At 39.1% G+C, this 24,821-nt stretch overlaps 1 protein-coding gene across 1 annotated transcript in view; it reads right to left on the bottom strand.

Annotated features, from left to right (window-relative positions):
• MAN1A2 (mannosidase alpha class 1A member 2) overlaps window positions 1-24,821 on the bottom strand; it is a 132,264-nt gene that overhangs the window by 45,570 nt on the left and 61,873 nt on the right. Inside the window, exons 5-6 of the mRNA XM_058045284.1 lie at window positions 24,026-24,106; window positions 512-606 (exon numbers count right to left, since the gene is read on the bottom strand). Coding sequence (XP_057901267.1) covers window positions 512-606; window positions 24,026-24,106 — 176 coding nt within the window. The remainder of the gene's footprint in view (window positions 1-511; window positions 607-24,025; window positions 24,107-24,821) is intronic.

The following is a 24,821-nucleotide window of genomic DNA, read 5'->3' as shown; positions in this document are numbered from 1 at the left end:
TCATCTAAAGGAGCCTCTCCATCTGCACAGACCACAGTTCACTTTAGCACATCAGACCCCAAGCTAAAATGCAAAATGAAATAGTAACTTCAGAGTCCCATCATCTTCTCAAATGCTGAAAATCTTCTAAAGGTAATATACACCTCAAACAGTACAGAAAACCCAGTAAGTTCAATCATGTCCTGCAAACAACTTTGATTTTTAACAGATTTTGTAATGAGTAAAGAAACAATTATTAAGCTCTAGAGCAACACACAGAATAATACACTGTGTGGTCCAATGGCAAATTGAATGTTTATTGTAGAATCATAAAAAAACCCCAGGATCAAAATGTATTGCAGTTATGAGTTAGAACGTGCTGAACTCCACCAAAACTATTCTAACATGCCAAAAATGACAATTTGTCTGCATTTTCTACAGTCCCACTACTAAGAAAAACTGCTGTATGCCATTATTAATTTTAAGTTGGAGGGAAGGGGAGGAACACATTTCACAAAAGAAAACTCATTACCTTTTCAGATTCACCATTGCCCATGGTATACCCGTAGGTGTGTTGAAGGCTGGAAGAAGTTTTCCTGCCAGTTGCACTGCTTTGATCTTGAAAACCTAAGATAGTAGGATCAATTGCAAATAGTTACAAAGTCTGATTTATCTCCCAGAACTGTAAAGACTGAAATTTCCTTGCCCCACCTACCTCTTTGTATTAAAAAAGCTTTACATTGTAAAAAATATATTAACTTATAATTTTTTGCCACTTGTTCACTTTATAACTTTCGGTTAGATTTGAACATGAAAAGCAAACTTGTCATTTTGATTTCTTTCCTTCCAATCTCTCCAGCAACAGTTCTTAGGTTCCTATTACAGAAGAATATCAGGTCTCCTCCCACCTCCCTCCACCGCTATTAGGAAATTCAAGTGCTTTTTAAAACAGTCTTTAAATCATACCTTGTATTTTTCAGTTAAAAACCAAGACACAACTCTCCTACCCAAGTATTTTAGCTTTTACAAACTTCCAACTTCTTTTTAATGACTTTGCTTCAGACAGAGTTCCTATTCTTTTATGAACATTGTCTATGCAAAACCAGATATGCAGTTTCCTCTGGTTTTTCCTTCATCGATAATGCATATGAAAAATAATTCCAGGGCTAATCTTCCTTCTCTAGTCTGAATCCCCAAAGAAATTATTGACAAGACAAAATCTCAGTAATTTTTACTGTTATTTCTCCTTACTTTTAGAACATAAATCTGTAATAGCCTTACTCAGAGCCCAGCACTTATTAGACAAGCAATTGGGGGAATTCTTCTAAGTCTACCTGCAAGCATGTTTTCCAAAGGCATATTTGGTACCTAGATATACATAATACAATGTAGATATACGTAATATAATAATTCATACTCCATAGTATGAATCTGCTTTTACCAGTTAGTTGCTAGCACACATTTTAATCAATGCCCTCTCAGTATTCACTACATTTCTGGACAAGTATCTCCTTAACCTGAAGATAACATTATTTGCCAATTTGATGCACCACACAAAACAGTTAGAAAAAAAGCTACCACATCCCAGAATAACACGCAACACAGACATAGCATAGAAACATCATCTCTTTGGTGACCAGCAATAGGACATGAAGAAGTCTAATGAAGATGCATAAGGGCAGTTTCAGATAGGGGAAATGTTCTTCACTAAGAGACTGGTCACAGCACCAAGCCTGTCAGAGCTCAAGGAAATTGTGGAGATGCTCTCAGTCACATGGTTCAGTTTTAGCTAGTCCTGAGAGAAGCAGGGGGTTGGATTCCCCAGTCCTTAAAGGTCCTTCTAACTTGAGATATTCTACAATTCTATTGTTAATGACCTGACCAATAATCTGTAATCAAAATTAATAAAATCTTTAGGAAGGACTGCAGCAGCTGATTTGTAAGGTCTATGGAAAGAAACTGAAGAGATGCTCACTAGAGAAGCAAGCTGAAAAATAAGCAATCAAGAATATCCTTATTTTTCATATGAAGGTGGGAAAAAAATCTATATCTTTATGTTTGAGGAAATGACTAGTGAGACATGAAATAAACCAGAAGAAAATACTAAAGATGACATCTAATTGTATTTGATGCAGTGGAGTATGGAGAGATATAGGTGAATGTGAAAGCAATGAGCCAGGATAAAGAACTTGTAGAGAGGTTCTCCATATGAACTGTAAGATGGGATATGTCTAAACTGAAAAAGGATATACCTGAGAATATGATTTGGTATAACTATGAAGCAACAGAGGCAATGCAGCTTGAATGATTTTTAGCCAAGAAACTGACAAAAGACAGTCTTTGAGAAAATACACAGAAATTTAGGAGTACAATTCATATAGCACTTTGACCTTGAATAAAGGACCGATTCAGAACAGGAAGGCATAGTATAAGGAAGAGGTATAGTACAGGTGGAATCTCTGGTAACTGGGAAAAAAAGAAACCCTTAAGAGAACTAAAACCTCGGTCTTGGCCCAGTTGCATAAGAACTACCTCATTTGAATCTATAAATAAGCATAAAAAATTCATGTTGAACTTTTCGAATTTTAAGTAGCAGATGGGTCAAGACCAGACAGAACTATCTACTGGGAGTCATCTGGGGGTACTCCCTCTACAGTGCAAGCAAGCTTCAATACCTAATGAAGAACAGAACGATGACTTCCAGTGAAATTGCAAATAGTTTGGAAAGACATTTGTAATATGAATTTGTTTATCTTCAGCTTTCTTATCTTGCACTCTCTGAAAGTGCTATGCACTATCATATTGTTCATTAATAAAAGATACTGAAACATTAGGGTAAGACTATTCAATGGAAGAACATCCTGAGAAACATCCTTGCTCAAGAATATTCTTAATGGCTATTTAGATTGCTATCCAGCTTTTAATTAGTTTGAAATGTATGGTATCTGAGGAAGGAGTTTTTCGCTAGAGCGTATGAAGTAAAGGTTGAGCTGATCTAAATGTGCATGAATCTGGACAAGACAGTTAAAAGGCAATCACAGAGCCATTTCAGCATCAGAGCACCAGCAGGAACTGCTAATTCAGACAACCATGCTGTTAGCAGTACCTGCCCAAACTGGCTGTGATTAAAGGCACTTTCCTGTCACCTCCATCGGGCTGAGGACTCTTGAGCACCACTGATGTAGCATCAGAAGGGTACAACACTCCCTCTCTATATGCTTCACATCTAAAACCGAATGTATTGGTTGAAGGCATGCCTTTACTTTCTATTACTGTCATCTCAGTCTGATCTCGCTGCTACTTCTGCATTAAAAAACCACTGAGTGCTTGGCACAGTGTTTACCTATGCAGGCTGGAGTAAGAACTGGGAGACAGCTGCATAGGATTTTATCAGAGCCAAGTGACCACAAGAGCATTTTTGGAGAGAGGGAGGGAAAAGAAATGTAGCAGGCAGTGGTGAGTGAGGTGCCATTTATGGGAAACTGCAGATGTGTCCAGAGAGTTTTGCTGCGCTCATTAAAGTGCCTTCTTTAGCAAGTTTCAAACTTAACATAAGAACAACATTAAAAGCCTTGGGCTCTAGCTTATAAATAATGTGTTGGTATCAGACAAAACAGTTACTTATCATTTAATATTTTTACTTTAATTTTTTTTACACTGAGTTGAACTCATAGATTCTATTTCAGCCCTGGCAGTTCCCTGTTGACAGGCAATGCATTTCAAAAAATGCATAGGCAAGAAAAACAGAAAAGAACAAAAAATGAATGGCTGCCTTAAAAATAGAGCTCATTAGGAAACAGCAGAAGAATTGGGGTTATTTAGTCTAGACATAAGATGTTCAAGAGAGGACAAGATAATGACTTTTCAGTATATAAAAGGCTAACACAAGTAAAAGGAAATAATATTTTTCCATGGACACAAAGAACAAAAAATAACACCAAAATGGACCATGGAAAAGTAAGTTAGTTATTAGGAAAAAATTGATGATAAGAATAACTACTAATGCAGCATGACTCTGATTGCTTCAAAGTCATCACCAAAGCTTTTAAAAATGCTCTGCACAATACATACAAAGACTTAGATTATTTAATTTTGCCAAGAAACAGAAGAATAACTGAGAATTACTCTGCTGTCTTAGCACTCTTCCACCCATGTTGCTGCATTTTGTTTGCATGGTAAGGTTTTGGTAGTAGGGGGACACAAGGGTGGCTTCTGTGAGAAGCTACCAGAAGCTTCCTCATGTCTGACTAAGCCAATGCCAGATGGCTCTAAAACAGACCATGGGTCAAGGCTGAGCCCATCAGTGATGGTGGTAGAGCCTCTGGGATAACATAGTTAAGAATAGGGTAAAAAACCAACCACAGAAGAGCAACTGCAGCCAGAGGAGTGAGAATATATCAGGAAATCAACCCTGCAGACACCAAGGTCAGTGCAGGAGGGAAGGAAGGTGCTCCAGGCATCAGAGAAGAGATTCCCCTGCAGACCATGGAGGTCCATGGGGGAGCTGAGATCCACCTGCAGCCCATGGAAGAGCCCCACATCAGAGCAGGTGGATCCCCAAAGGAGGCTGTGACCCTGTAGGAGCCTACACTGGAGCAGGGTCCTGGCAGACCTGTAGTCCTGTGGAGAGAGGAGCCCACGCTGGAGCAGCTTTGCTGGTGACAACCCCGTGGGGGCATACTCACTGGAGCAGTTTGTGAAAAACTGTGGCTTGTGGGAAGAACTCATGTTGGAGAAGCTCATGGAGAGCTGCCTCCTGTGGGAGGGACCCCATGTTGGAGTAGGGGAGAGTGTGAGGAGTCCTCCCCCTGAAGAGGAAGGAATGGCAGAGATAACACCTGATGCAACCCCATTCCCTGACCCCTGTGCTGCTGGGGGGGAGGAGGTAGAGAAAATTGTTAGTGAAAGTGAGCCTGTGAAGAAGAGAGGGTGGGGGGAAGGTGTTTCAAGATTTAATTTTTATTTTTCTTTATCAATTAATTACCCCTAGTCGAGTCTAATTGCCCATGACAGTAGTTGGCAATTAGACCTCCTGTCCTTACCCTGACCCATGAGTCTTTCATTGCATTTTTTTTTTTTTGTCTCTCCCCTGTCCAGCTGAGGAGGGGAGTGGCAGAGCAGTTTTGGTGGGCACTTTGCATCAACCCACCACAGTTCCCAAGTATGAGATGGCTTGTGCACATTCCATATCCATAAAATTAAAATGTTTTGCCCCTCAGGTGTGGTATCTACTCTGTAGATACACAAAGCACCTTTCATGGATAATGGAGACCATCCACCCCAAGATGCTTTGTTAGCACAAAGCCACAACTGTACAACAGATCAGAATCTTCTTAAAGACAAAGCCACTGTAGCCTTGGAAAAGTGTCTCCATTTTACATGGCAAAATCTAACACATTAAAGCCATCAATTTACATGGCCTTTACTAGCCCAACACTTATTTCTTCAAATACTGTAAACCAATAGAAGAATTTTCCCCCCTTTCAAAAACAAATCAGGCTGTAGGCAGCTAGAAGGAAAGAGAGTGAAAATTGGCAGAAAAAACAAAATCTAAACCCCAAATCGGATAAGTGGATCCCTCATTAAGATGAAAACAGCAATCAGTATTTACAAACTAGTATGTACAGCAGACCAGCTGTGAGGGCCTGAATAATTTTCATCCACTAAATTGATGCTTAACATATCAAACCTGCCACCCACCCCACAATATGAAAGCTTGCTCCTGAGCCGATTAATCCAAGCAAGGCCATTAAAACATGCAGCAGAAAAGGGCCTTAAAGATTTCAATGATTCTTCAAAAGCCTTATTGATGTATCCAGTGACTGCCTAGATGCATGGCTTCAGCTCTCAGAAGACTGTATTATGCTAATACTGCTGTTAGGTGTTCCCTTCCAGCACTATGAATGGCAAACAGCACCAAATGGCCTCTGCTCCTAACTTTGAGAGCGATGATAGATGTTTTCTACAAATAAGGAATCTCTTTCATTTATGTGCATAGAGCAGCCTTTGAAACGTTCTTATTAAAAAGTAATAAATGTCAGACTTCTCTCTAATCTGATGGTTATTAAGTAGTGAGAATATATGGCCTTGCAATGTGGCTGGATCTGTAGGCTTGATAGCCCTGGATCACTGAAAAAAACATCAGACAAAGCAGACATACTGCACAAGTTCACAGAAATGTAGTGCTTGGTTCAGCATCAGTACTACTGTATTGGTATCAAATCCTGAACACATTTCCTTTGAACACTAAGGAGGAAGATGATGGGGGAGATCTATCGATCTACTAAATGTAGATTGAAAAACCAGAGCCCTTGACAGCGATACCAGACTCAGACCCTTGAGGAAACTACCCTTGTGGTATTCCAGAATACCTTGTGGTATTCCACAGACCCTTGTGGTATTCCTTGGCCCAATCAAAATTAGTTATCTTTGTACTTTCAGAGTTCAATCTGCAGCAGTCACCTCCTCACTGCCTTTTGGTGGCTAAACACTCATTTAAAGGTCAACATGTTAGAGAGTACTCTCTGCATAAGTAGAGATAAAGGTTCATGGTGAAAATCAAGCAGCATTATCACAAAAAAAAAAATAAGAAAAGCAGAAGTAGCTTAATAAGCATTGCAGGTTTGATGATACATAAGTCTTACTGCATAAGATAAAGATGTCTGCATGTCAGATAAATAGCTCCAAGTTCCTAGATGAATAGCTCTTAAATTTCAACATATTTTGCTTCTGTAAATCTTGGGAGCTCCCAGGTTTGGGGGCTCCCACTGTTCCTAGGGCATTCTCCCCTGCTAGTGGGGACCATCTTGCTACCGAGAAATGGAGAAACAGCTCCCTCTTTACACATCTGCTTCTAGTAATTTTCACTTTGTAATTACAAAGTCATCTTGTGAGATGAGGGAGATGCAGTAAGATCCTGGTAAGATTTCAGCTATCATAGTATGAAATGAGAGTGGGAGAACACTTGAGGTATATTTCATAGATGTTTGTTAGTGATGATTGAAGAGGTATGCCACATCTAGAATTGGTCCTGGAGAATGTAAATCATGTTCATGTGAAATTTAGCAAGGCAGTTACAAACTATACTACCTACAGAGGTGAAATGATGTAGAAATACATAAATTCAACAGCACCTCATCAGCACTATAGGTTTCTTGAGTTGTAGCAGATGTTCAAGGAGGGAAAATTTGCAGATACTGTAAAGACAATGCCATAGCTGAGGTACTATTGCAGTCCTTGGTGAGCTGCAATGATTACCAAAGTACTTGATGAACAACACTTAGCATTTCCAAAAGACTGAAACTCTTTAAACAAGAGAAGACTTATTCTGCAAAGGCAATGCTCTATGAATTTATATTATATTGAGACAGAAAAAATCAATATGAAAATGAAAAATCTAAACCCATCCCAGCAGTCTAAGATCAGAGTTAAAAAACCAAGAATCAGCTTGAATCTGGACTACAGTGACAACTTAAAATGGCTATCATGACAATTCGTTCTACTTTCTTTACTTCCTCCCTTCAGATATTTGCACACAGTGATGGGGTCTCTCCTGAGCCTTTTTTTCTCCAGGCTGAACAATCCCAGCTCTTTCAGCATTCCCTCAAATGAGAGATAATCCAGTCCTTTAACTATCTTTGTCAGTCCTTTGCTTGACTCTCTCCAGTGTGTTCATGTCTCTTGTACTATGGAGCCTATAACTGGATACAGTAAAGGCTAAGAACTACCTCCCTTGACCTGCTGGCATATTTCCTAATGCATGCCAGGATACCATTCACTTCTTCACTGCAAGGACACACTGCTGCTCATGGTCAACTTGGTGTCCACCACTTTTCTGCAGAGCTGGGTCTGTTTGTTCCTCCCCAGGTGTGGGACTTTGCCCTTGCCCCCACGGAACTGAATGATGTTCCTGTCAAGCTTATTTCTCCATCCTACTGAGGTTCCTCTGCATATCAGTTGCTCTTCCTGGTCTGGTGTCATCAGCAAATCTGCTGAGAGTGCCACCTGTGTCATCACCCAGATCATTCCTGAAAACATTGAACAGGATTGGACTTGGGGTAGGCCTCCAGTCACTGTCCTCAAACTCTATTTGGCACAGCTGATTATCACCCTCTGAACTTTGTTTGCTCAGGCAGTTTTCAATCACCCTCACTATCTGCTCATCCAGCCCATACTTCACCAACTTCTTTACAAGGATCTTAAGAAATAAAGTCAGTTCATCATAGGTCATCAGGGTTGGCTGAACATGAGTTCCCCAATGACCTTGCTGTTCTGGGGAATAGTTTTCTAAATTAGTTGCTCCATCATCTTTCCAGGCACAGAGGTAAGACTGGCCAGGCTGTAGTTCCCCAGACCCTCCTGGATGCCGTTTTTGAAGGCAGAAGTGATCTAGGGGTGATACCAGCACACTCATCTTGAGCATTAGCTCTGGTGCCCACCGATACCCACTTAAAGCTTTGGCAGCAAAGCTACTACACCTCTGCAAGGCACTCAGCTGTTACATGCAGGCAGTTTACACAGGCAAAGAAACTCTGCCTAATTCTAACAGTCTCCAGAATTTTAAAACACTGCCAAATTCACCCTCATAAAAGTCCAGACTGGTTAAATCCGCTGCTGCAAAGTACTCCTGGGCTAGGAGAATTCTGGTCTCTCAAGAGCAACAGGATAAAGCAGATAGTACTTAAGCCATAAATATTACATAACTTGATGATTTGCTCATTTCACAAGGCAATAAATGCTTCATGGAATGTTCCTTCTATGTGGAAAAAGGGAACTCCCTTAGTTTTAAAAATATGTTGACTAGGTTGACATTTTCTTTAACCAGTAAAATCACAAACAAGACTTCTACAAACACTTTTGTTTAAAGAAGTCACACCAGATTCCTCCCTGAAAGATACACTTTTGCTGACAATTTTAAAGAACAGTAGGAAAGACAAGGAAGGCTGTCCAGTTTCAGATGACACATGAAATTAGGTGATGAAACACCTAAACTTCATGGCTACACAAGCTTGGCTCTCCTTAGTTTCTCTGCTTAAGGATCCAGAGACTCAGCTTGTAAAAATATTCTATTGCAGGGTATCACAACTATCACAATTTCCAAGGCAAAAGCTGCAACTGTGCTCTACACTCTGCTTCTGAACCCAAAAGCTCAGTAAAGCCCACAGGACTGGATAGGTCCATTCATACATCCCAAGCTGCTTCTTTCCTAGAGGCTCTACACTATTTCGAGATGAAAATACAAGTAATGATTTTTTTGGAATAATGAATACAGGGACAAAGGCAATCAAAAGAAATGGGAAGAAACTCTCTATCTTATCGTAACACTCTAAGAGAACTATCCTAGTTAATAGTTGTACTTAAAAGCATTAAAATGCCTACCTGATCACACTGTTCAGCTACAGTCTACAAATGAGCTGAAAAATAAACACACAAAAATACTCCAACTCCATCAGTTAACTGCAGATAAGACAGATATTATCTGGTTGACTACAACTTCCCCTATTTACATTTTACAAATTAGCAATCATATATTCAAATAGTGCTTCTTAGATAAAAGATAAATACTCTGGCATTTCTCTATGATTAGCAGGGAAAGATTTCCAAACAGAATTCTTAAGTGATACTATCTTTACCTTCTTCAAAAGTTTTCCAAAGCTGGTTTCCTGGACAAGAGACATGAGGAATCCAGTTACTGTTGACTGAGGCATCTCAGGATGTAATGAAATATTCATTGGTTTCACACTACTGATATTTTTGAAAAATCCATATGAGAAAGTCTGTGCATATATTAGCTTATTAGAAATATTCAACATTTTTGCTTTAGAAGATCTGAAAATAAAAATTTGGCATGAACTGGACAACTAGCTAATCATATTTGAACTACCTGGCACTGGCTAATAATACTTCAATTAAACTGCATAATTTCCATTTACTTCAATAGCTGTATTAGCTTCCTTGGCACAGATTTCATGCATTTCTGAGTAGAAATGTTACATGTTCTCAATTTTTAAAGGGCCTTCAAATCCAGGGCACTTTACAGCAGTCAGTCAACATCACATATGACTTAAAATTCAGAATAAATGTGATGAAAATCTGGCATATAAATGCCTCCTCAATCTGATAATTCCAGGAGATGTAGCATATTGCTTCACATCCTGTCTGAGCCAAAAACCATGGCAGTCTTGAGTTAATTTTTCTTCTGCTATTATTATTATTACAGTAGTAAGCAATTTTTGTGCTTCATCTTTCCTGCTTTTCATATCTCTGGCTTCTTCACTCTAAGTTTACCTGCACAAGCAGTATTAACCTACCAGTTTAGCTACCTTTGTTAAAAAATGGTCCCTGAACTAAAAGCAACAATCTTGAATTTGCACAACACACCAACCACAATCACTCATGCCTAAGCACAATCTCCTTTTTCTGTGGGAGCTACTCCAGTAGCAGAGGGAACCAGATGTGACAGCATGGACAATGCCTGGCTTCTGGATTAAATGTTCCCCCACTAGCAGCTGGCACAGAGAAAGACTGATTTAAACTGTGGAGAAAGGGAACAGAGACAGAGAAGGGAGAAAAATTAATCGGAATGGCCATCAGGAAATTGGAGAAAAGAACCATCAAGGGACAGAAGATCAGCATGGAGCTTTGCCAGTGGGGAAGCAGAAGTGGTAAAGCACAGGACTTCTAGTCCCCTCCCTCCTACAAGGTGAAGTGTCAGGGAGAAGCTGGTAAAAGAAGGAAGCATAAATAGGCAGTGAAGGGGAGATACAAAAGCATCAGGAGGAAGGGCAGGGAACGAATGGAGATCTAAAGAAGGTAGGACATAAAATGGATGGACTGCCAAGAGCACAGCTGAAAGTAACAGGATTATGAGAAACATCTTGGGGAATGTGACAGGAGAAAAACACTTTCTCATCTCCAAAACATAGTCCTAGGAACTAGAATTGACTCTAGTATATCGGTCTTTCAACATGCCTTTGTAGCCAAACACATCCAGGCAAAGCAAATGGTATCAATGAACCTTGGAGTGCTGTTTTTTGGGTTTTTTCTATTAATCAATGGTCTTTGGTATTTTGGTACTACCAGCTGTTCTCAGTTGAGTTAGACTGCATTACATGCCTGAAGTTCACAACTCAACTGATGATCCACTCACTCTGTGATTTTTAAGAAGAAAAATCTGCGTTAGAAACCTTAAGAAATGGTTCTGAAGTCAAATAATTAAGATGTTCGTACTAAGCTAACAAGTTTTATTAGAACCATTTTTATGCAATGGAAGTTATCTACTTCCTGTGGTTATTAATCTCTCTTGACATTGGTTTCCTTTCGGCAACACCTTTTCCTAGCACCTTCTCTATTCATGACAAATATCTCCTTAATTTCTCATATATTTTTTTCTATGCCATGAAATATATTTCCCCATATATTTCTCTTTTTTGTCCTTCAGCTCTATGCTTAGATTGTCTCAATTTCTACTTTCTTTCTCAGTTATTCCTCTGTCTCCCATTTCTCTTGAATGTGCTGCCAATCTTTCCCTGCCAAGCTTTCCCTTTTAAATTTGTCTTGATTTCCCCTTTAGTCTTTGTCAGAAATGACTCAGTCCCTTTTAGACTGTATTTGCCTTTACAAAGAAAAGTTAAACAGAGATTAAATTACATATTGTTTTACACTATGTGCAGTCATTATACACACAGCCTCCCTTCTCCCACTGCGGCAATGTGACAGATTACAATGCAAAAATCACAGTCTAGGGGGAAAGAAAAAGGTAAAAAAATCGTACAGCTTTTACATCTTCAAAAACATATTCCTGACACAATGACAGATGCAAAGCACATTACACTGCACCTGATTAAAGTAAATAGTGTTTGGTGGTTGTTTTTTGTTTGTTTTTTTCTTTTTTATGAACTGGCTTCTTTTCCCCAATCAACAGATATGTAGCTTATCTACAGTTTATATATACATATATGGACTAAGTTCTGACAGAAAATTAGTTGGCAAGCAAAACCTATGAGCAATGAATTAGTAAGCACTGAATCTTCACAGTAGCATAAATTCTGCAAGGCACTTGAAAAACCAGACATTTGTTTTGACAAAATGGTGAGATAAATATCCAGACTCCTGCAGCATAATTTATAGTTCTCAGGATCAGAACTATAAGATAAAAATGTTGCTCTTTTATGCCACATAAATGAAATAGAAAAGGTTCAAGAACAACAATCTAATCATCTGCATAAAATAAAGGAGTAAGTGTCAAGATACCTTTACGCAGATACATCACTAAGCAGTACTGAAGGGGAAGACTCCCTTCAGAGAGATATCTGGACTGTGGCCTGTATCACATCCTGACTATTCACTTGTCCAGGAGGCACAACTACCAGTCCTCTTACTTTTCACGACTTTCTACTGCTTCTACAAATCCTTCTAAGAACATTATTGCCAAGAAGCTTGCAGCATACCAACAGCAGTCTTGTAAGTCTTGTTAATGACTTCAACAGAAATAAATTCCTCCTCATATGTGAAGTTCCTATTTATAAACCCAAATGCTCATAGGTCTTTTGCCACAGGATTTCATACCAGAGATTCAAGCTGAGCAGCTTGCCTTTTCTGAGTTTCACATACTCTTCCAAAGCCACAACTACTCAAAATGCAATCCCTTATTCTGACCCCATGTTGGTCTGTTCAACATGAGTTGCTCATTTTTCTTGTAGCTGCCAGTCTGCACCTACACCTTTGGCAACACTAAAATGGATTTAATTTACACAGGCCTAGATGAACATTCAATTAAATTTCTCAGGAGTTTTCTACTTATTTTCCATCTCAACAAGAGCAAACTTACAGTCAGATATAAATTCTTAAGACTTGAATTGTCAAATCACTAATGTACCGGTCATGTCTTATTTTCCATTATATAAATTTCTGGTGTGGGCAGAAAAAGTGAAATCAGACTATCTGGCTCACAATTACCTAGGTTACCTTAAAAGACCTTTTCTTAAAATGCACATAGTTGCCTTATTTTGATATATTTTGATATAGGCACTTATCTTCAATCTTGTATTTTGAAAAAAAAAATCACAGAATCACAGAATGTGCTGAGTTGGAAGGCTAGAGAACTTCTTGGTCATTCCTTTAAATATTTGTTTCTTTATTTTCCAATTCATAAATGGTAACAGAATGTTACTGCAGACAGCATCCTCTTGATTCCTAAGATAACAAGAGTTCATAATCTTTATCATGTGGTAGGTGCACACACCATTAGAGGCAACATATTTTTTGTTAAAATTTTCCTAGATTCTAGTGGGTTTGCTTAGCAGTTATTGTAGCATTCCTGGCATTTCTTTTTCTCTCACCATATCTGTTCTCAGTGAGCATGCAAATTCCTTTTCAAGACAAAAACATAAAGAGTTAGTACTGAATGAGAACAAGTTCCAAAAGTCAAAGCCAGCCAAAGATGCTGAATTTAAAGCAGTATGTCCAGAGTTGTATTTCAGTTCTGTTTCAAAGTGAAAAAAAATCCTGCTGGAAGAACTGTGTTTTCAGTTGACAAAAGACAATGCCATACTTCCTTTCTGGATCAGATAAAGTGAGAAAATCCTCAGGAGGAAAGAAGAGGAAAACTCCATGGTAGAAACTAATGTGTTACTATGTCAAGAGTAATGCCAATAAACAAATGTCTGGAAAAACAACAGGAAGGATACTGTGCTTGCTGTCACTGGTGCCCATCAGCATCAATGTGTTTCTTAAACTACTGAAGAGGGACAGACAAACTCACAGACCTGGTCAAGAGGAGATACATGACACATGAACAATAATTACCAATGACCTGCTCCTTCTTAGCTTTTACAGCCCTCCACAGGAACATGGCCAAAGAATGAGTTTTAAGAGTAGGTATCACTGCACAGCTATTCTATTTTCTAGTGCTAAATCAAATTGTCCTTTATTTCCACCAGTTTAAAGTATATTACACTAACAGAAAAAACCTATTTCCAATCAGAGTGGAAGAAACAAATTCAAAATAAAGTCAGTGTTCTGCTTTAGGTGTCGTGCAGCACCAAGATGCAGCAATAAACTGGGCTAAGTGTCCTTTGCCAGTCAAGAAAATGTTTACTACAAGCCTGGTAAACAGAAACTGCACAAGCATTGCGATCTGCACTGCAGTGAGCTGTGGCAACGCCCAATATGAGACAACACTTTAGGAGTCAAAGAAAAATAGAGGGTTTTTTTCAGACTGTGTCCTGTTAAGAGACCAGTGAGCTGTCACAACTACTTATGAATAAGCAGCTCATCTCCTGGCAACAAGCTCAAATCCCATCTTCATTGAATAGGACATACACAATGCTGTTAACTCTTCTGAAATTTTCACCCTTTGAAAACTTAATTTAGATAGGCCTTAAAGCTTTAATTTAGGTAATTTCATCAGTACAGCCAAGAATCCCGTGAAACCAGTACACACAGTATTGTCTTACTTACTGAAGACCCATATTTCATCTATTTAGGTTGGTTGGTGGGGATATCCATTGACACATAGAACATAATTTGACTAATGAGCTTTCCTGAACAGAGGAGATGCTGCCTGTCAGATTCCTGGAAAGGATTAGTTTGATTATCTGTTAATAGAGTATCAGGTACTTAACATCCCTCGTGCTCTACTTTAAATGAGATTTGAGGCTAGATTGATCCACACAAATGATATTACTATTCTGCCCAGAAAGATATATCATTTTGATGGTGTTTAAAAAGATGAAAAAGACAGTCATGTAAATGAACTGCTTTATATCTAAAGCTGACAAAAGTAAACAGAGTAAACTATTAATCTTCTATTTTTTTATGTTGCAAATACCGTAAATAACTTTGTTCAACAAAAATAAAACAATAAGTTACCCTTTTTATTATATTAATAAATCAGCAGCAGACAAGAACACTTTGTCATAATGGTGTAAGTGTCCTCCTGCTGCTATCACACAAGAGACATTTAGAATAACATTCACTTTGTTTTCCTTACTTGACGCTGTTCCTCAAGCACAGCCATGTACACTGTGCAACAAGCGACTCTCCATCCATCTCTGGGCTTTTGTCATTCCATGCACTACTGCTAGCAGGAATATTTTATTTCCAACTGCCACTCACACCATAAGTTTTAAAGATTTGTGAAGCTTCACTTCATGAAAAAAGCAAGCAGTCAATGGGTCATTTGTGCACTCTCTCCTCAGACAAATGCTGCTAGTACCAGAGAACACTTAGTTACTCTAAAGGCAAGATGGGGTCACTCCTGCCTACCCTACAAATCTCTTATGGACTGCTAACAAAGGAGCTCTTGGCAGAGAATGTAAGTATCACTTACTTAGCCCAATTCTCAGTCACCTTGCCTACAAACCAGAACACATGCAAGAACTGGAAATAGCTACAGATGAATTTTTGTGGGGAGCAATTCCAAGGCCATGGGCTCAATGTCTGGTTTTGTTACAGACTTTCTATCAGATACTATTAGAAAAGTTAAATCCAAGTTTTAAGAGATCACTGTCACATTCCTTTTTCTGGTTCTTCTTGCTTCAGAAAATGTGCTGAACTGTCAGAAGCTTTAAGGACTCTAATGTGAGAGGGCCACAGGCACTCAGAGTGCTAATTGCTGAGAAAAGGTAATGTCATACTCCTGATCACTGAAGCACTCCAAATCCAGTAACTATCTTCACTATTTTTATTCTCAAGTCTATCCACTTTGCAATTACTAATGCCTGAAACGAGCGTGACAACATTCTCTCACAACACTGTAAACCTTCACGCACATTAATGGGACATATGTCCAATACAATTCCACAAAAAAGATCAAGAACACGAAGTTCAGCCTGGGTGCTGATAAAGACAGATGTCACACACACACCTGCCAACTCTCCCTCACAGAACCTATGGGTGATGGCTGAATAGCCCTTCCTCTGTGATCACCTCTCTGGCTGAGGTTGCATTTCATGCATTTGCAGAACAGAGCACTACTTCCCAAGCACCCTGGAATTTAGTGACCATCTCAGACATGGAACAGAGGAGTGCTGGTAGCATGATACTATAGTCAGCACACACACATGTTTTGGTGGAAATCCTAGCTCAAAACAACCAACTTGGCAGATACATTCTAGAGCCTGTGATATAATTTTTTAATAAATCATAGCGTAGGCACATCAAAACAAGCAATGACTTTTTAAGGATCAGAAAATAAAACAGGCTTACTCACTGAAATGACCATTAAAGAGTTTGTCTGTATAGATGTGGGCTCTATTTACATGTTTTTGTACTATTTCTTCTTTAATGTTCAGAAAGACAGGGGAAATCCACACATTCAAAGGATCCATCTTAATTTAGATAAAATCTAGGTACCTGAAAGAAAGTCTGTAGTGAAACAAAATAGATCCATGTAACATCATGTTCCTCTGACTCTCTTGGTCTCAGTTAACTACATCTCCTCAGCCTCCTGACAATGATATGCATTTTACACCCTGCCCTCTCCTACCTGGAGACATAGCTCCTGCAAGTGCCTGCAGATGTTTGCTCCAGGTACTCTCTTTCAGTGTTAGAGGATTTTATCTCCATATAAACAGTATCTCACTTAGCACATATTATGAGAAAACAGAAAATAATGCATGCTGGGAACACACAGGGGAAACACCAAAATCCCTAACCCAGGCTGAAACTGCTATTTGAGGGAGTTTACCAACTCCCACAGGTGACACCAAGCCCCAGAGGGGATCCATGGTCATGAGGGCTCACCACCACAGCTAGCCACCAGATAGCCATGCAGTGTCACAGACTGGGCTGCAGCCATGGGGAAGGGGAAGGCTTGATATATAAAAGGTAGAAGACTCTCTTCCCTCCTGGCGAGATGCTGATAACTCTGTAATTATCAATGGATGAGGCTCTTTTTTTTTGGCTAGGGCTTGCTGTGTAAGAAGTAAGTATGCCAAGCCACTCTGGAAATACAAACTTTTCTAAAGCAAGAAGTAGTTCCACAGAATGGAGAAGAAATAGTACTCAAGGATTATTAACCTTTAGGGAAGATGTCACAGCATCCAGAGACAGCAGACATGCCTTTGACTGGGATCCCTGTGAAGAGATTACTATTCTTGGAGATTTGCTCAAAAAATTGGACTGTATCTATCTATTTTTCAAGAAGCTGGACAGACATTTGGCAGGCAGTCACGTTCATTCTAGCAGTGGGTATCATCCATGCTGGAGGCTATTGGGCAGGAGCCATAGAGGAGCAGTGACAGCAATTCATCAAATACTACTGTAAAAAAATTGGATTTTGAACACAGAGCAATAACCTCTGGTACAAGACTGTTCTTTGTCTTATTTGGGCTTTATTGCTCCAATGATCATTCCCTGTGTTTAATTACAGGATGATTCTGCATGTATACAACACTTAGACTATGCAGATGTCTGTCCCTCCCTCCTTGAAGACATTGCCATTTGGAGAGCAGAAAGTTCATTTACAGTGTGCTCACAAACACTTGGAAGTGAAAATACTGCTCATAGCAGGGTTCAGTATCTTCACTCTTGTCTTTTGGATGGGTTTCAGAAATAAGGAACAATGGGTCCTGCAAGATGCTCTAGGAATCTCCATCTGCTTTTATGAGCTCAAAGAACTTCACACACCCAACAGGAAGGCTTGAAGCTGATTTCTTCTGGCATTGTCATCTGTGAAGTCTTCCTCATACTGACTGCTCCTTCCCTAGCCAGGTCTGGGGACAGCATAGCAGAAATCACAACTCTTGGACCACTTGATGCAGCACATCACAAGAAAATTCAACTTCTGTTGAAAATTCCAGTGTGATATCCTACATCAGGTTGCAACAGTCCTTTTACTGTTTTAGTCTTTAACGACACTGGAACTCCTGGTTTCCTGGTAGCCTACTCTCACAAATTCTACATTCAGACACAATCATCATGGATCTATTTTGTAAATTCTCCTGCAGCTCTTTGCTGTGGTCTGTTGGCAAGCTTCATTCTTTCAGCATTAACACAGAGAGATCAGCCAACTCATTTCTGCCTTGTGCAGTTCATTCTTACTGCTTGCATGCTTGCTGCACTTTTGCAACAGGAGTTGAAAGCTTTGTGGACATACAGTGATTTTACAAAACATTGCTCCTATCGTCCCTCAGAAATCAGTATCAGCTACCCTGATGCCCAAAAAGACCCAGATGCACAGATGCGACTGAAAGAAGTGGAAGAACATATAATTAATCATATACCAAATAAAGATCAATTAGATAATTTGTGTTGTAAAAAAGAATTTATTAATACCAACATCCATACAGAAGAGAAAAACCCCATCTTACCCAGAGAAAAACCAAGCACCAAACATGACTGATCTTGAATAAAATCTTGAACTGCAGAACTAGATAGACACAAAAGGAGATCAAAGAATTCCAGAGGCATATCCTCAGAAACCAGTCATGCTGGGGTTCATTTCCAGACAACCTCCCTGGAAAATGACTTTAGAAGACTGTATGAACAGACAGATCTAATCTAATAAGAGTACAAATTGCAATAGCATTCTTTTTGTGAAATACAAGTAGTTTATCTTGCTCTAATCTTCTTGTATACATGATACTCATTCATTAAGCATTTCTATCCTGATGGTGTTACATACAATAGAGTGACATCAAGATATTTTATTTCATTAGTGCTGGATACTAAGTTAAAGAAAATCATAAAGAATACAAAACATTCTTATACAGTAAGTCTAGGGAATGAACTTGGAATAAACAAAGAAGCCTACTGTTCCAGGGAAAATGCTAAACAGTGCCTTGCCAGGCATCACTGGAAACTATAAAAAACCACATGGATTCATAACTAAAGAGAAAAATTATATTTGTGCTGGTACAATGCACTAAAGAAAGAAAATCCCTTAATGCAACCACATAAAAAAAAAGTTGGGTTTTTTGTTATTTTGTTTTGGAATTTTATTGACAGTTATTTTTTGTTTTTTAAATCATGTAAGGCTGGTTTTCCATACTCAATGTTTACTCCAAACTAGGCATATGGAACATTTAATTTCTACTTATTTCTGTTACATTATCAGCTGTATCATAGTGTTGTCCCTCACCCCCAACCCACAAGCATAATGAAGACTGTACATAGTTCTTACAGAAATTAAAGGATTGTTGCAGGGATTACTGAGAAACAGTCTGGTTCAACTTAGATAAGAATTCATTACATATTTTACCATCAATATGTTATTTTGGACTATAAAATCTATTTGACAGACGCAAAAGAGGAAGCACAGTGGTTCCTCTCAACTCAGAAGGTGGGAAGCTTGCACTTCACACACTTTAACTACAATCCTGTTTGATCAAAATGTAAAATACAAACATGTTATCCATTCTATCACAACCTGGGGTAGAAAATAGGAGTGCCTAGTTCTCACAGTATGTCTCCCAGTCACTCACAATTCTACTAAGCAACTCTCATAAACCCTATACCTCAAAAATATTTAATTAGTGGCTCCTTATTAAATATAGACACAATGAATGTTGCATTTCTTATTTAGGTATTTAGGTACTTAAGAGATTATACCTATTAGCATACAATTTAATAAAGAGTAAAAATGAGTGAACACTTTGCACAGATTGCTTACTGGAACTGGGAAGAAATATCTGGCATACTGCAAAATACAAGAGAGTCTGCCTGGAGAGGCTGAACTCTATTGTCAAGGTGTTTTCCAGCCTAAATGATTCTATTATTTTATGACACACAGCACTCCCAGGAGAGAACATGCTTTTTTCCTTCATTTTTTATTGAGCTTCCCTCTGTTGCACAGAATCGGTCAGGTTGGAAGGGACCACAGGCAATCATCTGGTCCAACCTCCTCTTTCTTTCATTTATACCATTTCAAAAAAAATACACTGAACCCCCACTTATACCGAGGACCCTAATACCATTTGCAGCTCTGGGGTCCCAATAAAAGAAGAATGTGGCCCTGTTGGAGCAGGTTGAGAAGATGGTCACAAAAATGATCCAAGGGCTGAGGCACATCTCCTTTGAAGGCAGGCTAAGAGAGTTGAGGTTGTTCAGCATGGAGAAGGCTCCAGAGGGACCTTCTAGCACCTTCCAGCACCTGAAGGAGGCCTGGCTTCCAAGAAAGATGAAGAGGACTTTCTACTATGGCCTCTAATGACAGGAGAAGGAACAACTGTTTTAAAACTGAAAGAGGGTAGTTTTAGAGTGGATATTATCACAAGACTGTTCACGTTGGAAGACACTCCTAAAGATCATCTAGTTCCAACCTCTGCCAAGGGAAGGAACACCTTCCACCACATCAGGCTGCTCAAAGTCCTCTTAGGGCCCTATTAGGAAGGCATTTGTTACAATGAGGGTAACGAGGTTGCACTGCCCAGGGAAGCTGTGAACACACCTTCCCTGGCAGTGTTCAAGGCCAGGTCAGAGAGGGCTCCGAGGAATGTGTCTGTAGAAAGCTGTCCCTGCCTACGGTGAGAGGGTTGTACTAGATGATCTTCAAAGATCCTTTCCAACCCAAACCATTTTATGATCCTATATTCCATGATTTTAGCATATATTCACGATATAGTTCAATAATGTACCCTGCAGAAAAGTCATTGCCTCAAAGAATCTCAAAATTGATGACAGATTGAGACCTCATTTCTCTGTGGGAACTGAGACAAAGAAGGAACACACTTTCATCTGGTAACATACACCTAGCCAGACACCAGATGGCCTGTCCACAATCAGCCAGGAAAAACATACTGTGCAGAGGATTTAAACAAGGGCCCCAGACTGCAGATCTACAACCTCTGCCACCAGAGAGGTATCAGTGTTGCTTCAACTTCAGAAGACTGAAACAGAATGCATGGGCAAATTTTCCACTGTGTTAAGGTTTGCAGTTGTATCTTGATTATCTTCCATTCAAATGGCACGCTGAGATGGAAAAATGGAGAAAGATGGTGATCTTTCACACATCAAGAGAACAGCCTGTTAGACAGGGAAACAATTTTGTCTCCCTACTTTAGCACACAGGTACAGGGAGGCAAGACAACCATGACATTTGCACCAAAATGCATCCTTCTCAAGCTTTAGCTTTACATGCTCATCACTTATGAAAGCCCACCAGAAATTCCCACATGTGAAAGGCTGAGCTGTTAAAAATTTTACACATGTCATGTTTCACAAAGAAAGGCTGTGACTCGGCACTGGACAGGACAAGCCCTACAGCATTTTCAGCCAAGCTGTCAGCTGCTAAAAACAGCAACTTTATTTTTGGTTGTATGGGAGATATATTTCATTATTCACTCATTCACTGCAGTGAGCAAGAGGGAACCCTTACTGATGAAAGGACAGCAATACTCACAATCTTAGTAAAAAAGGCTTAAAATTCTACCATTACCTATAATCAGCATTATTAAAACCATGATCTCAGTTGATGCTCCTCTAAGTAATAGCAGTAACTGACAGTTTAAATACAGCATGGAACCCACAAAGTCATGCCACTAGACATGCTAAATAAATTTTAAATCTAACATGTTTTCAATAAAAGCATTGAAAAGGACTATTTCATCTAAATTAATAATCTGCTGTACTTGAAAACTATGGTCAATAGCTACCATTATTAATCAATCAGATAGAATCCTGTCAAGCACAGTTACTCTCTCCCAACAAAGGTCATCGTAGATACACCATGAAGACTTTAAAATTCTCCAGACATGGTCATTTACAAATTATTACAGTTCCACAGCTGATATTAAATCTTGGACATTGTTTTATGGTTGTCCCTACAGCACCTTTATCAACACTAAGTGGCAGGAGTCCAAATGAAGTAAGAGCAGCTTTAGTAACTATCACCAAACAGCAGTAACTCCTGTTGCAGACCTAAGCAGAATTTATATTTCTTTAAAGGAAAAAACAGAATTAATTCAAAGCAGCAGTTCATTGTACTGGACCTTATTATAAATACATCAAACAAGACATGCAAAAGTACGGAAAATCAGTATGAAAACCTTCTAAAACCAATCTAGCAACAGCCTTGCAGAAGTAGAGGCTTGGAGATAGGAAGAAGGTGACAGGAATATCAACAAGGTAGGGTAAGTGAATATGATCAAGCAAATGATGGCTCGATGAACAAAGAAAGGACACCTACCAGGAGACAGAGACTGCCTAAAGGTGTAAGCCCACGTGCACATTCACAACCTGATCAGGTAAAACACCCAAAAGACTGGGAAGAGGCTTGTCTGTCTTAGCAATGCTACAAAGTGCTCCTCACATGTCTGAATGCAGTGAATAAAGAAATCAACCATGTCCCAATCCTGAGCTCAGGAATATGTTCCCTTTTTGGGGAAGAGAGAGGACCAGATTGGAAATCACATCTCAAGCAACCTGTTTCCAACTCCAAGGAGTTCCCAGACGCAGGTGTCTCTCCTGGGCTCAATTGCTGAAGAGCCTCAAAATCCCTTCCTTGTCATATCCACAACGACAAATTGCAGAGAAAACCCATCCAACTTGGCAAATGAAGCAGTGTCTCAGATACCCAAAGCAATCCTAGCTGCCACACTATTTTGAAAGAAATGCAGTCTGAGCACTTTTTTTAGCAGTTCCTTAGGAAAATAAAGATGATACATATGGACATTTGACGGGAATCCTGTATCACAAGCCATGAAGCATTTGAAGTCTGTTGGAGAGAATGATGCCATAAAAATCTTAAAAACAAAAGACTCAGCCCAGCCAACATTTAGGAAAGAAAGGGTAGATGTTTTCTATGAAGGAAAGAAATTAAAGCTATTTAAGCAAAAGAGCTTATTCTGACTCTACCAAAAGGTTAGAAGCAAATTTAAGAAAGAATACTCTGCTTTACAAATGCAGGCAAAGCATATGTTTTGGCAGTGCTTGGCTGCACCCATCTGCATACTGGGGCAAAAAAGTTCTTTTTAAGGGGCTTGTGCACAAGTGCAGTATCAATATATACAAATAATTCAGCTGTGAACGTGTGATCCTAGCTTTTTCTCTGAGGTTTTTCATATTCACAGTAGATACCTCTAAGGAGCATGGTGCAGTTTGAAGAAGGTGAAGCAGGAGCACTGGATGAAAACTAAACCACCCATTTCTTTCAAGAGCTACACAGGATTTTTGCTTTGCTGCTGAGCTCTTCTTCCTAAGAGAAGACCCTCATAAAGGAGAAAATTCACAGATAAAGAGACAATAAATTATGAGTTTTCTCTTGGTTACTTTTAGGGCTGCAGTCTTAAAATCCCTGAGAACTTGTTGGTACATATGTGGTGCTTCCCTAAACAAAGGAAGTAGTTACCTAAGAACACCTGAAAGCCATGAAATATGCCTGGTAGTGGGCTACAGATGGGTCATGAAAAATAACAGGACAAAACCAAAGAATCAAAGACACAGGCAATAAGTTAAATTCATGCAGCTCCTAAGATATGAGAAGAGCTGGGAGTCAAGCTCTACTCTTGTTAAAGTATGTGAAATAAGAGGTCACAGTACTGTGACTGCTGGACTAAGGAAGTCCATTGTTGCAAGTCTCTGGGGACATGCATCCTGTGAATCCAAGCATGAATCTACATTGTTTTAACAGAAGTTTCAGAAGCTGTATAAAATTGGCTTCCTATTTCCCAGTTTGTCACCAAGAAAATGGTAAGAAGATTGAGTAGCACTTTGATGAAGCAAACCTACATCCTTGCAGGACAAGTGACAAAGCTATTATTTCTACCTTCATGGAGCTACAGAATATCAAAACAAGTTATTGTTGGCATGAAAAGGTTGACATTTCACTTGACATTTCAAGCTGATGCTTATTTGAGTGGATATCTTCTGAAAACATCTCAATAAAAGAAGCATTTCAGAACTGTAACCAAGTGTCCTAAATGCCAAGAGACCTACTCAGAAACAAACTTTAAAGATTACATACTCTAAGAATTTTGTTATTTTGGACATCTGACTACAGTGAAATTAGTTTGCAAGCTACTGAGAAATCAAGATTCCACAAAAGTCTCAATATGCCACATTTGGTAGAAGACAATGAATTTCAGACACCTTTCAATCTCCTTACCTCTTGTCCTGAAAGGTAGTATGCTGCCAGAAGACCGCCAATGAAGCGAATATTGACCTCAAAAACAGACACTTCAGAATTCTAGAACAGAAAGAGAGCATTAATAAATAATTAACCAACTCCTTAATGAAGGAAGAAAAAAAATTGTCAAGGCAGAAGAAAGTACATATCCTAAGGCAATCCACATGCAAGGGTCTGTACTGTTGCAGTCTCTAGACCCAAACTGAAATTCTCATGCACATCTTTGTGACACCAAATGACAATTCTAGTTACAGCTTCAACCGATTTTAATAAAATCAAATTCGTTTTTCTCCTGCCCTCTAACCATTTTATCACCACAAAGTGCGATTACAGTAATTTGGGCTGGTGGAAAATAAGGCAAGGACTACACATTTCTATAATTCAGCATCTTCTCTTTTATGCTTCAGCATAGCACCAAACCTTCTAGTTTAAAAAGATAAAGCAAAATGATAATTAGAGAATTCCCATAATGCACTTTTTTAACCTAAATTACTAAACTCAAATTCAGAGCTCTATTTTAACATAATCTTTGTCTCGGAATAGCTTTTCTGTTATGACAAGTAGTACTGCAGGACCACTGAGAAATTCAAGAGAATAAACGATTTTATTGCCTTCCTCCACATTATTATCCCTAGGTTAAATTCAACAGTATCTTTTGACTCATTTAACCCACAAAAAATTAAGAGGAATCAGATAGTTTTAGCAACTGACTCCCTCTGTGCCCCATTCAGCTAATTTTCCACATACACTCCATCTGTCTCCCCCATAAACTTCT

Source organism: Melospiza georgiana, chromosome 2, assembly GCF_028018845.1.
Source record: "Melospiza georgiana isolate bMelGeo1 chromosome 2, bMelGeo1.pri, whole genome shotgun sequence".
NCBI classification, from domain to species: domain Eukaryota; kingdom Metazoa; phylum Chordata; class Aves; order Passeriformes; family Passerellidae; genus Melospiza; species Melospiza georgiana.
This window is presented reverse-complemented; position numbering and strand designations above follow the sequence as displayed.